This window comes from Azolla caroliniana, unplaced genomic scaffold, assembly GCF_043228905.1.
Source record: "Azolla caroliniana isolate FFs.n. ecotype wild unplaced genomic scaffold, voAzoCaro1.0.p SCAF_16, whole genome shotgun sequence".
NCBI lineage: Eukaryota > Viridiplantae > Streptophyta > Polypodiopsida > Salviniales > Salviniaceae > Azolla > Azolla caroliniana.
The window spans coordinates 6,766,553-6,780,965 of NW_028230451.1; the positions used below are offsets into that span (position 1 = coordinate 6,766,553).

At 35.5% G+C, this 14,413-nt stretch overlaps 1 protein-coding gene across 1 annotated transcript; it reads left to right on the forward strand.

The window, feature by feature from the left end:
- Window positions 1–9,652: 9,652 nt before the first annotated feature.
- LOC147853857 (uncharacterized) lies at window positions 9,653–13,287 on the forward strand. Its single transcript, XM_087332447.1, has 4 exons — window positions 9,653–9,846; window positions 11,069–11,572; window positions 11,707–11,805; window positions 12,795–13,287. The coding sequence occupies exons 1-4, from the start codon at window positions 9,691–9,693 to the stop codon at window positions 13,266–13,268; spliced, it is 1,233 nt and encodes a 410-aa protein (XP_087188573.1). The 5' UTR covers window positions 9,653–9,690; the 3' UTR covers window positions 13,269–13,287.
- Window positions 13,288–14,413: the final 1,126 nt, after the last annotated feature.

Genomic DNA, 14,413 nt, shown 5'->3' on the forward strand with positions numbered 1-14,413 from the left:
GAAGACAAATAGAAAATGCTTTTTTGACCAGCATCTATAACTCATTGTTGTGATTTAACATATTAAATTACCCACAGTAAAGTCTTGGGCTCAATACCTCTCAACAAATATTAGCATATATAAAGTATTTAATCGAAATATAATTCAATGTATTTCAATATTTATAACTTTTTGGTCAAGTACTAAAAGGTATTATGTAGCATTCAAGCATGTAAATGAACTTTGACACAAAGGAAATTCTTTGGCATCAACATTACAAGCCAATACTTAATTGTGATTCAACATACATCATACACCTTACAACAAAATTAACATCGGTGGTTATATTTCACTTTTTTGGCACCAACATGGTAAGGTCATTGGTGGTGCTTAGTTGTGATTCATACCATACATCTAACACTCTATCAACGACATTAACATCACCAAATGGCCACCCTTACTAGTAGTATAATTGCCAGACTACATCCCTTATTGGGGAATTTTGTTGACCCATGGAAAACTTCTTCATGACATTTGGATGGAGTGCTTGTATTGGCTTCACACTATAAGCTTTTGTCATGAATATAGGAAGAACTAGTGGGAGGATATGCGGATGAGTTGCCATGAGGGTGAGATTATGAGAACAAGAGTGGGTAAATAAAAATAGAGCAAATGGATGGATTGATGGATGAGTCTAAGCAAGGAGATTGAGTAGCAAATTTAGACAAGTAGAGTCAAATTTCGTGAATCCTTGAGATAAATGGTTTAGCAAAAAAAGTTTATAAGACTATAAACTAACGTCTAAGACTAGTTTTCATCTACTTGAGATCAATTAGGGATGTTTTTTTTTCTATATTACATAGATGTTAGCATGAACTCTCTCTCTCTCTCTCTCTCTCTCTCTCTCTCTCTCAACCAACTGTCTCATGGGCCAATTTTGGCCTTAGAAGACGTTAATATATCTTTATTTCTTTCTCTCTTCCTACCCATAAATACATATATGAATTTTATCTAAAGGATAAGATATGTTTTTTCCCACTAAAAGTAAAGATGTGTGTTTTCCACTAGAAGTAAAGCATCTCGAAATAGACTATGGAATCCAACCATGTGATTTACATGTCGCAAAACCATGTAATTCACTAGGTGTTCGAGTCATTATGTCCTCCTCTAGCGAAAACTTCCATAATGGTGGGTTTGTACATGTATTGAAGATAGAACTATTGGAACACATAATTGGCGCTTGTTGATAATATATTTGCCATTTTGCAAGTACCCTTTGACATTGTATAATTATCCATGCTTAAGAACGGGAAACTAACATGATTATTCATATTTTCAATTCATTATCATTCATGTGGTGATAAGGCAATGGCATTCAAATGAAGTTGTTTTCATAATGTAGACGAACCTATTTGATGAACCAATTCATCATGCTATGCGATTAAACTAATTGTTAAGTATTTCTTAGGGGAACACAAGAATTTCAAGATTGAAGGGAAAATTGTTGTTTCCTAGTCAAAAGATTGTTCCTTTAAAGTGGAACGAAAAGTTGGTTTATAATGGTTTCATGATATGATTCGATAGCATTTACTCGGAATACATCATGAATCAAAAAATTCATAGGGAGAACTAAAAGGAATTTAAGTAGGTCAATTTCTTCTATTAATGTTGGACGTTCTTAGTTCGTTGTCTCGTGGGTGAGAAATAGGTAGAAGGTGAGAATGTAAAATAATATGAAAATTGAGTATGCATTGTTAGATTGTGTTATTTTAGTATGATACCAAAAACTAATTAGGTGGCACAAGGAATGGGAAATTAAAGTTGAAGGATTGGATAATGACCCACCATGTAACATTGGGCATCTCTTCCCTTGAACCCCCTTGTTATCAGAGACCTTGGATGAGCCTAAGATGTCTATGGTGATTGTTCCTTTAGCCCAATTTCAACAAGCTTCTCCAAGCATAATCTTGTGGAAGAAATACAAAAGCTTGAGTTAATATTGGTAAATGATATGGAGGCCTTTATATAACATTGAGAAATTATTTGATATTGAAAAAGATGATTGGCTTGACCTCATCTCTATCATGGCCAATGTCCGCCTTGATAAAAGAGGTGAAGATGTATTGTCAAAACATGCCACACCTGTTGAGAGTCGACACAAGGACTCAATTTTGTATATTCAAGACTCATCAAGAGGTTATTGTAGCTAGTGAAAATGCAAAGGTCGAAGAAAATGATCCTAACTTGATTATTTGTTTTGTTTTGTCAAGTAAACTTCCTCTGCATAAAGGCAACATTACATTCACACACGAAGACGTAAAGTACCTCCATCAAGACTAAATTATTAGCCACTTTGTGACCACCTTTATTATAGAGATCATCTTGTCATAAAAGTTCATATAAGTTGAACAATCGTTCTCGCATTTCATCTCCAACTCCAATTATATGAGAATGTCTTTTATGTTCCACATTTATTTATTTTTGTTTCAAAAATCCCAAAATGAATGCATCCATCTATTCGCCAACTTCTTGATGTAAAACAACAAAAAACCAATTAAAGAACAAGGCAACTTTGGACCCAACAATGGTTGACGTAGGGCCCAAAGTCACCCTATTCCAAAATTGCTTCATTTCTTGTTCACACACAAATGAAAATATATATGGGTGATATATATGAACATAAAAGCAATTCTGGAATAGGGTGACTTTTAGAACTACATGAATAGACATAAGGCCCAAAGTCACCCTCTTTCAAATTTATTATTTTTGTTCACACATATGAAAGCATAACCCACAAGTTTGAGTCATGATTGTGAATTTGGCAATACATCGATCATTGTAGGACCTAGAGTTGTTGTCACAAGAATCTACATGAAGGGTCAGAAATTGTTAACTGAACCATAGGGGTTCTCAACCTTGGAAGCTAGGTTTAATTAGATATTGCTCTCTCATCACTTTCTATACTTCATGTGGTGTTTACCAATATACATATATTTATGCGCAAGCATGTGTGTAGATGCATTTATGGATAGGATTTTGTATTTGTTGTGTGTGTGGTGTGTGTTTGTGTGTAAATTTAGTTATATTAATGTTTACATGAACATCTCAATCTATGCAGGCATGTCAAAATGTGTGAATGTATGTGTATGTATGTTTAAATGCATGAGTATTGTTGAAGATATGTGTAAATATCAATATGAGCATGTGAATGTTTGCATGAATATGTGGAGAATAGATATGTGCCAATGTGTGCATGTATAAATGAGTGCTTTCGATATGTGTGTATTAATATACATGTGTGTGTATATACGTGAATATTCTTCTACATATGTGTGCGTAAATGAGTATGTATCGTCTGTTTGTTTGTGTGCGTGTTATTATGCATCTATGCATGTACTTTGTGTATGTATGCGTATGTGTGCTTGTGCTTGTCTAGATAAGTGCATGCATTGGTATATATTAGTGTATGTAAAAATTTGTTCTAAATAATGTTTCGGAGTGGTTGCCTAATGTGTATGTTTGTGAATATAAATTGTTTGAGGGATGTATTGCCAGGTAGGTAAGAGCGATTATCCTTGTTGACGAAGGAACATCAGCTTTAGTCATTGCATGCCAATTGTCTACTCCCTTCTTGTTTGGTCATTGAGAATAGCCTTCCTCTTCTTCTTTACTATCGAGACTACCTTGAAGCTCAAACATGAATCAATTACCACGCTCATCTAGTCATAGCTACTTTGTTACAAATGAAGAAACTTCGTCCACATTTGAGCTCAATTGAGGGTAGAGCTTGGTATAGAATTCTAATAGTGATTTCTCATTAAACTTGGATAATAAGTAGGTCACTCAACAAGGCAATGTTAAATCATCAATTTAAATATACAGGTTTATCTTATGAGTATAATCGTAACCGTAGTACACTAACCTTAGGGTTGGACATGGCTAATTCACAAGGAACAAAGGGTAAGTTGGGTTATTCTCAACCCAATGGTGGGAGATAACTTTAGAGTATTTCATCACTAGGTTGATTATAATAAAACACCAGAGTATGAAACAAGCAAAAACCTAGGGTTTCAACCTATATATGAAGGCTAGTTGCCTTGATCAACATTTTTATTACATGGCTCAACATTGGCTTACACTCATCCATTGGCACCACACATTATTCCCAATGTGCAATTTGTAAGTTCAGTCATCGCCCAATGAATCGTAGGGAGTACAATATGCTTTCACTAAACCACCACCATAGTGCACACCTAGATGCCATTTGCTGCACCTCGTTAGCATTCACATACCCTCACTACCACTTCCATTTAACATTCAGCAACAATTTGCTATGATATGAATCAATTCAATAGTATCAAATCCGAACCGTTTAAAAATTTTGAAGCTTCAACTTAACTGAAGCAAACCGAACTGGTGGAAAATATCAAAAACCATAAAACTGTTGAAACCGTGGTTTTATGGTTCAGGTTGACATTCGGTTTTCAAATACCGTCAAACTTCAAAATTTTAAAGATTTTTTTTCAAGCGTAAAACTTAAGCTTCAAAAAGATAGGTTTCAATAAAATATTTCTAAATTTTAAAAGCAAAACCGTTTAAACCGAAACGTAAAAACCTGAACAAAACCGACAATTCAACCAGTTAAACTCCGGTGCCAAATGTTAACTTCTATAGCAAGTAGCAACATATTCATACATGGAAATTCCACACTGACCAGTCAAAAGCATTGTTTAGGGTTGTTAAGGATTGATTCCAGAACAATATCGAATTGGAAAGTACTCTTAAGAGAAAGGGGAAATAGCCACCAGAATGCATCTATGAATGAACAGGATTCTACCAACACAGGTGCATCTCCATATATAGTGTACCTTAATTTTATACATCATCGCAAGGGAGTCATGGTTTCTCGACCCGCAAAAACCTACATGATTTTCAAGTGTCTACACAATGCCCCTTAATTCACATTACATTCTACAAGTTATAGTACACAAAACGGGAATTACATTAACATATCGACAATGACAAATTTGAGAATAGAAAACATTCTGCTCAAGCTCCGAACCCAATACTCAGGCATATAACCTAACCACTCAACAACCTAAGTGAAACATGTCATAAACAATGTTGGAAACCAGCAACAAGTATATCTAGTCATCTTTCATATCTTGCATTAACAAAATACCCCCACAGTTCCACGTAGACTGCCAAAACTCATGCAAACTGGTTCTACACATTTCAAGTAGACTTTCTCCTTGTTTAAGACTGTGAGCTTAACTTCCTGTCACGTACTTATGAAACAAAGATTCTATTTTATGTTTTACTAGTTAGCCGAATTTGTTTGTGTCTAATATTGTACAAAGTTCAGGATTAGATGTTTCCAAATTCTCCTATTGAACAGGAAAACTGATAATAACATAAACTTCACAACATTCAATCATGTCACGCAAAACTCATATTTATGAAAGAACGCAATCCGAGTCCCATCACATTTCATCAGTTTATATGAATTCCATTTTGAACGGCAATACCAGCACAGTTGATACTACTTACAAACAAAGTGAAATCATAGATTATATATTTTGCACATTACCAATATGCATGATAAGACCTAGGTTGCTTGTTTTAACACATTACGATTCTCAATCATTTCAATTTCTGTAATAGTTGTCATTTACCAAATCCAGATAATATTGCAAAGATAAAAGAAATACACTTACAAGTGACGGACATTTAGCTATTGTTTTTCAAATGTTCCCAAAACAACTGGGCCATTCAATGATCAAACTACAGACGGCTGTAGATTTCCAAGCATATACATCTTAAATGTTAACCTTTAATAGGTTAACAGTTTTAGCTTCTTTTCAGCAATCTATTTACAGGCATGTAAGCTCTTCAATCCATGTTCGCTACAATATTTATCTCAAATCTGAATTGGCCACTCCAACAAGCCTTATGTTGAACTACCATTCAATCATCAAGGTGCGGTCAAGCTACATGCGTTCGAAAACAAATTGAACGAAATCGAAAATTAGCGTTCTCCATAAAACCTTACAACATATCTCTTCCTCCACGCATTCCACCATCATGAAGCACAACGAGCAACAGAAATCAATCAACTGAGCCAGATCAAAATCCAACTGATAGACCAGTTTGTTTAGTTAAACCCACCAGTAGAGATAAAAGATCACCGACAAGTATTCCAGAAATCAATGTGTAGAACTAGTAGCTACTTGGTATGCACAACTAATTACATTCATGCACACATGAAGATTATAGAAGACCAAGCGCCCATCAGTGTAACTATGACAATATGAAATAATCCATCATCCACTCCAAAGAGTGTTTAGTCTTTCTCGAAAATTAATCGTCATTTGGGGCTGTTCTCTTAAGCTACTAAATCACAGTCGGGGCTACAAGCCACAATCACAACACTGGACTTAAGGTCAAATTAATTCGAACATCTATGGCATTTGCAGGCCTCACATTACTTAGTACAGTCGACACTGCTACTCCTAGAGTCTTAACTAAAGTGGAAAGCCCAAAACCTTCATACACTAATTCTCGGACACACAGATCAAAACGTTTGCGACTGAATATTGTCTCCTTTGCATCATCCATTTCAGTATCTCGCGTTAGGACCTTCTTCTCCGATTCCCAATAACTATGCAGGTTTCCACAACACTTAGGAATGTCAGACAGAAGGCATTCACCTCCAGTATCGAATAGGTTTTCACAGTTTCCTTTCAAAGGCAGATTATTGCGCTGCTAGAGTAGCAACTGGAAATGTTGCGCCGTGGATTGGGCAAATACCTTAAACAGAATAATCAAATCAAGGCAGCTCACCTTACGACACAAATATTAACTTTACCTGCACCAAATGGATCAGTGAGAGAGATCAATGGGAAAATTCACCCTCCAGTACTTCTTGAGAGTACTGATCTGATACAGGAAAACATAGCAAAGTACACAACAAGACTATCATATGTAGGGGAAAAAAGATAAATTGAAGTAGTTAGCCCCCACATACTTGATAATAATCCTAGGTTCACCGGAAACGACAATTGAAACGACACAGACATGGCACTATGGAACGAACAGAATTAAAGACCCTAAACAGAAGAAAGTGCAAATCATTAGATCTCACCACCGTTCGCAGAAATCATCCTATAGATCTTAAAATTCGGGTGAAAGAAGAACACGTATAGAACAAATTCACTACACCTCCTCCAAATAAGGGATGTTCAGCATGTGGAAAACAGAGAGGAGATGCAATGGTCAGTGAGCTTCAGTCTGCAGATGAAGAGTTATCGGCACAGTGTTAAAATTAACTACTACGTCCCGAAAGATGGTTTATTTTATGCAGTATTTATCTCATCATTAGCCCACCAAGCAAGGAAGAAAGGCAAGCACCTGTCTCTCACTCTCTCTCTTTCTCTCTGAGTGTCTGCATACTCAGGTATATAAAGCCCATACCCAGCTTCAGAATTATATTTGTTTATGGAAGATCTAGGGTTAGGGTTTCCGATATATTTGTTCTTTATGTGTTCACACTGCTACATTTCCTTTTTCAAGTAGACCTAGGGTTAGGGTTTCTGATACATATGTTCTTTATGTGTTCACACTGCTGATGGGCCAAAAACCTAAAAACAAAGCTCATACCAACAACTCCCATGGACACCATGTCCAAGACCACATCACACACTCACAACATAAGAGAGTTGACAAGCTTGAAAGCCAGAGAGAGAGAGAGAGAGCACTTGGCAAACATACGTGGATGGAAGAAAGGTTATAAAAGTATGGGGTTTTCATAAGCCCATTACCTGGTGGTTTCATGTGATCAAGGCAAGTTCATGTTCTCGTTTGATGTTGCGAGCTAAGGTATTCATTTGGATAGTTATGGTGAGAAGTCTACAATTGGGGGATGCATTAAACAAAAGAAACATTGCTATATGTATCTTTCTTCATCATTTTGGTGCTCCAAGGAGGGTAAAATGTTTCTATATCAATAGATGGGCTTGTTTGTAGCCAATGTAGCTTTTCAATTTGCTTTAGGTGGGGATGGGGTTCAAGATGCGGGAGCTTCCTTGGGCACCTTTGAACATCATGTAGTATCGATAGAGAATATGACGGTTATGAAGAGACTTCCTTTATTTGTGGCCATTTTCTATGGAAGAGCAAGGGATTGGTATGGTCCTTGCAACCTAACCAACAAGTAAATTACTAATTGTTGGTGCAACAATTTTAAGCAAAGTAATATTATTTGATATCATAATGCAACGAAAGTCTGGGAGGAACTTTCACTTACGAATGTCCTCAATAATAGACTATATCGATTAGGAGAGGGAATTTATTGACCTTTGGACTACATGAATTCGATTGCGTGGTGGAATAGAGGATGAATGGTTTAAGATGACTCGCTTCAAAGCATGATTAAGTCTACACTTTTCTACCTTTGAAAAACGCCCCTAACTTTACCCATTCAATTTCCTTCCTTCTTTGATTGTTATGATACTTAAACTTTATTCTTGGACATCCTAGCATCCAACATATTTGCAACAATATTATCTTTTGAACAAAAACTAACTTCACAAATATATGTATTAGGACCATGGAGATATAGTATGTCTCACAATCAATGTTTAAGCAAGGATGCCTATCAACACTTGTATTCTTTGGCCTTTACATAGAGAAGCTTTAAACATATATTGAAGGAGGAGTTTGACAAAGCTTTGTATGAATTATGATACTTGTTTTGCTTTATGCCAACGATGTTGCACCCTCCACGTTTTGTACTTGCACATTTCTGTCCCATCTTCTCTGCAAATAGTAGGATTTGGACAAAAGCATTATCATTAAGCCTCAAAGGAGTACTTGATTAGGCTCTTGATTGTATGCATACAAACGACCTACCCACACTTTGACAAGGTGGAAGCATTCCTCCAAAGTGAATGAAAGCGATAATGGTTGAGCATAGTAAGGCTATCAAATCCCAACTACCAACATATAGGGATGGGACATTATCAGACCCCACTTTTGTGAGGCATAGCAAAGGAAGGCCATCAACTTTAATGTTGGAGACTCTTGATTCCCGAAGCGCAAATTTAGTGTACTTGAGACCATGCAGTCAATGGGGATATGGAGATGATTTCTCTCATCTTCTTTCGTTATCCGGGTTTTGTCATAATGGTTGAGCATAGTAAGGCTATCAAATCCCAACTACCAACATACAGGGATGGGACATTATCAGACCCCACTTTTGTGAGGCATAGCAAAGGAAGGCCATCAACTTTAATGTTGGAGACTCTTGATTCCCGAAGCGCAAATTTAGTGTACTTGAGACCATGCAGTCAATGGGGATATGGAGATGATTTCTCTTGTCTTCTTTCGTTATCCGGGTTTTGTCATATCCATTCCTAGAACGAGCAATAAGATGTTAAAAGAGCCACATTGGTTGGTCTTTTATATGTTGTATCGAGAGACATGGGCAAACTTCTCCTTCGTCGTTGTCTCCGTAAACCCGAACATATCTACGAGAAAAAGTCTGGCTCCGCCCAAGTGTGAAACCAAACTCCTTTGAAGTTCCGTAAGGAAATACGTACAGAGCTTGATTCAGCTACAGTTGCGGAAACAACTATAGCGAGGTTCCATCGCTCCCTTCTTTCTGATCATCATCATCATCATCAGATCATCGTCCATCCCTCTTCTTTGATCATGAAGCCATGGAAACCTAGTACTAATTCGAAGCCTTCGAATACTAGTATTTCTTCCAAAACTCATCCCAGCACCACATCCAATTCTTCGTCAAAACCTTCTCCTGCGAAGAATATTAACAATGAAAAGAAAACAAGTCATGGTGAAGATAGAAAGGTATGGCCTTTCTTTCAGTCTTTTCCTCTTCTGATGTGGCATTATATAAAATGAAAACTAGATTGTTTTTGTTTGTGCATTACTCGTGAATTGTTGTTAAACTGAATATTGACCTAAAATTTATGTATGACTTAATTCGATGTGGAATTTATAGATATAACTGGAGTTCGATGCCTATGCATGTAACTGTAAATGGAATATGAAGCTTACATTTCATGTCTGGCTTAGTGGAATTTGTTGGAAGCGGTTGATTTACAAAGCCTTTGTAAATGGAAATTGTTGTTGTCAAATAGATAAAGTCTAATGTGTGTTCGATAATTAATGTTGGTCGCAGTTAATAGATGAAGCTTATCACGTTTACTTTGAAACATTAACCGTTGTTATAGATGGATAGAAGTTAGTCATGTTCATGTATATAATTAATGTTGGTCGCAGTTAATAGATGAAGCTTATCACGTTTACTTTGAAACATTAACCGTTGTTATAGATGGATAGAAGTTAGTCATGTTCATGTATATAATTAATGTTGGTCGCAGTTAATAGATGAAGCTTATCACGTTTACTTTGAAACATTACCCGTTGTTATAGATGGATAGAAGTTAGTCATGTTCATGTATATAATTAGTTGTTGCTGTCAAATAGATGAAGCTTAATCATGTTTATGTATATTATAATTGTTGTTAATGGATGAAGCTTAATCATAACTGATTGTCATCAAGTGGATGATGTGGAATCATCTTTGTGAATGTAACTGATTATTTCCAAATGGATGAAGCTTATCATATGTTTATGAATAAAATATCTGGATGGATCAAATCACCTAGCTTTATGAATGATAACTGTTGTGAATTGTTGGAAGGTAATCATGTTTATGAACTTGTTACAAATGGATTCAACTTACGGATATTAGTTGTTGGATGAATCTAGTCATGTAACTCAGAACGTTGCGTGTGGTAGATGGATGAATCTATTCATGTAACTACAAATGTTAATTGTTGTTAATTGATGAACCTAGTCATGGAACTTACAAATGCCTCCTGTCGTTAATGGATGAATGCAGTCACGTTGATTCGGAATGTTAACTGTGTCCTTAATGGATGAATCTAAACATTTTACTTATGAATGTTAATTCTTGTTGTTGATGCTGGATATACCTAATCGGTGTTTCTTTACGAGTGTTGTTTGTTATTAACATACAGTCTCTCTCTTGTCATATGTATAGCAAGCCAAATCAGCTCATACATCGACCCCTTCTTCCCCAAGTAGCGATCAAAAAATAACGTCAGGAAAGGAAACACCTTCCCCAAACAGTGATGAAAAGATAATATCAGGAAAAGAGTTGCCATCTTCTCCAAGCAGTGACCAAAAGATCATGCCAGGAAAAGAAACGCCTTCTTCTCCAAAGAGTGATCAAATGATGAGTAGAGGAAAATTTGATGCAGAGAACTTAGCAGCTGAGGAAAGCAATCTCGTAGAATCAGAACTGGAACAAGAGAAAAGCATAAATTCTGGCGAGGCTATTGAAACAGAGAAAGGCAATATATCTGAAAGAATTACATCAGTGGATGATAATATGACACTGGATGGAAGGAAGGATTTGATGGCAGGATCAGAAAAAGATAATTCGTTACAGATTAAAACTTCAGGAGGTTTGAGAATGAAAAATCTTCTTAATAACAACCGGGCGAGAGACTTAGCTTCGTCTGAAACTGGATGTGATGAACAGGTGAGTTTTCACTCTTCCTTTGTTGCGATTAGTCCAATGAAAATAATGACCTTATGCGAATTTTTTATTTATTTTGAGCCTTACTTGAGGAAACATATATTGAATACAAATATGCTTATGGACAATAATAATAGATGGAAAGTAAAGCTTTGAAGCAGACGAGCAGATCACTTGATATGCTTATTACGGAGCATATTCTTCATAGCGAGCAAGAAGGCTTTCTGTTTTCTAAGGTGATATTTAGCATCTAATTCTTTAATCTTAATTTTCGTAACTCTGCAAAACCAAAATTTCCTCTCCTGAAGGTTTTCGAGTCTTCACTAAGGTAATTAACATCTACTTATCTGCTTTGCAATTTTTTAATTCTTCTCAGTATGACGGCTCGTTTTCTGAGGTTTCTTGTCAAATAAAAGAGCATTAAAATTCCAAAATTGATTCTAGTGGAGTCTTTACAGACCGTCTCTAGAACATTGTTTTCCTTCACCTCTATGCAAACACAAATGTTTAGAAAATTTTACACCTCTTGATAGATTATAAGAAGTTTTCCCTTCATCTGTATTCATAATAGAGTGAAGAAATTCAATAAACCTTGTGGTCAATCAGTGAAGAAATTTTACATCTCTTGATCTATTTTCACTATCGGAGGTAATGCTTGTAGAATTTCTGAAGCAATCAGTAACAAATGGATATCACTTCGGTAGTAAGAAAATTTCTTTGCTTTAGCTCTATGCTAATGATGGAATTTAAATTAATGCTAATTTCTACTCTAAAAATAGAATACCGATTGAAGGAACCAAAAGAAAACATCCTAAATAAGAGTGGAAATGGATCTACATTTTCTGTAACTATGGAGAGAGAGTATGTAATGATCTAACTGTAGGAAGCTTTCTTTCCTTACACGTAAATACTGTAGTTTCTCATAATAGAAAACTCTGGAATGAGAGTTAAATAGAGAACTGTCGAAAGAACAGGCTGTTAGAAGCTTCTTGAATGCACATAAATGTCAGCTTCAACTTTCATCAGTTATAATAGAGTGAATAAACTGAAAGGAGAAGAAAAAACTTCCGATATGTGAGGATGAATGGAGATACATTTTTTGTAATTAGGTATTGAAAGAATCTTTCTGAAAAAACTGATTTCCTTCCAACCTTTGAGTAATGTTAACATCAGGGCATAAATGCTCACTACCCTCTTTATCTTTCTTTTTTTCTGTTATATGCAGGGAGAGCAACTGGTATTGAAAGGAGGTTCAGATTGCAACTCAGAAGAAATCTTGCAAAAAGCAGAAGATCATTATAATACATTACAAACTGATAAACAAGATATATCAAGAAATTTGAATAATATTCATATTCCTCTGGAAGCAGCTGTTGTGAAACTACCTTCAGATAATAATGTGAAAGCACACCAGGCCACCTCTATATTACCTTATCATAAACCTACAGATTTCATGGAACCTTTGATAGCCAAGGATAAACCTTCACACAAATTAGAATCTTCCAGGGGAAATCATCCAAACAAAGACTCGTCACGTAAATATCCCTCTTTTTGGTCGGATTTATTGGCCATATTACGGAACCTCTACACGGGGCGAGCTTTTCTTCTTTCTTCAATGGTGCTTCCAACTGTTTGCATGATTTGGTTCATCTGTGCAGGTGTTAATCTTGATGGTAGCTTTTACCTTCCCCCAACATAAGTATATATTCTTAGGTGCTTAACATACATATATGATAAGATTACTTCAAAGTTCAAACTATCCAAGTGCCACCTTTCCAATATGCTTCTTTATATACAATAATACATACATACATACAATATGCTTCTTTATATACATACATACATACATACATACATACGTTTCCTTTAAACTATCCAAATACTAATTTCCCGATATACGCTCGTTAATTATACTTACCTTCCCAAAATACTCTCGTTGCATATACATATGTAGTAAATATATATACTAAGTTTTCTCAAATCTAAAGTTCATGCATATCCATTCATGATCTTTCGTTAAACTATCCTATAGCAAAGTAGTACCTTCCAACTCTCATGCATACATTAGATTTCTTTTAAACTATCCCCAAATTACCACTTTTTTTTTCCAAAAAACCCAATTACCACTTTTTCAACATACTTCCATGCACATGTATACATCCATAAACCTACTTTAAACTATCCAAGTATATAATAGGTTTGACACATTGTTATTTTTTGGTGCCCATGGCTCAGACTTAAGTCATTCATAAGCAATAATCACATTGCAAGAGCCAAAGTCAATAATAACTGTAATTGTATTGAAACTTAACATTGCTATGTACGTAAAAATCAGTTTTTGAGTGATTGATCTTTTCAATAGGTTCTATTTTTCACCAAAATCAACATTTGTCCACATTGTGTTAGAGCCAAGACTTGGTGACTCATGAACTATGTACATAGAAATCAATTTTGAGCGATTGATACTTTCAATAGGATCTATGTTTAATAGTCTTTGGTCAAGTTAACATAAATCTCGTAAATGAGTAGTGAATTTGAGGTTTATAGAGTTTAGGGGTTGTGTTAGAGGATACGTTCTACCCTAAACAATTTCTCATATTCGAAGTAAATAGATTTTCTCATAAACCTTGTCAATGGTGACTTTTGAATTTGAATGGCGTATTGCAAAGCTTAAAACTTATTTTGAAGAAATTGCAAATGGCTGAAATTATACTTTTACTGAAATTCGAAATCGACATTCATCTATTTGAAGGCCCAACAACACTCCTTATACACGGCTCATATTAGGAAAGCATTGTATATAAAAAAAAACCTTTTTGTTCTATGCATTCTATTTATTTTAGG

Excerpts from the sequence above, each read along its gene's own strand:
- LOC147853857 (XM_087332447.1), top strand. The coding sequence starts at position 9,691 with ATGAAGCCATGGAAACCTAGTACTAATTCGAAGCCTTCGAATACTAGT. Across the intron at positions 9,847-11,068 it reads GTCATGGTGAAGATAGAAAG|CAAGCCAAATCAGCTCATAC; the intron begins GTATGGCCTTTC and ends TCATATGTATAG. Across the intron at positions 11,573-11,706 it reads AAACTGGATGTGATGAACAG|ATGGAAAGTAAAGCTTTGAA; the intron begins GTGAGTTTTCAC and ends CAATAATAATAG.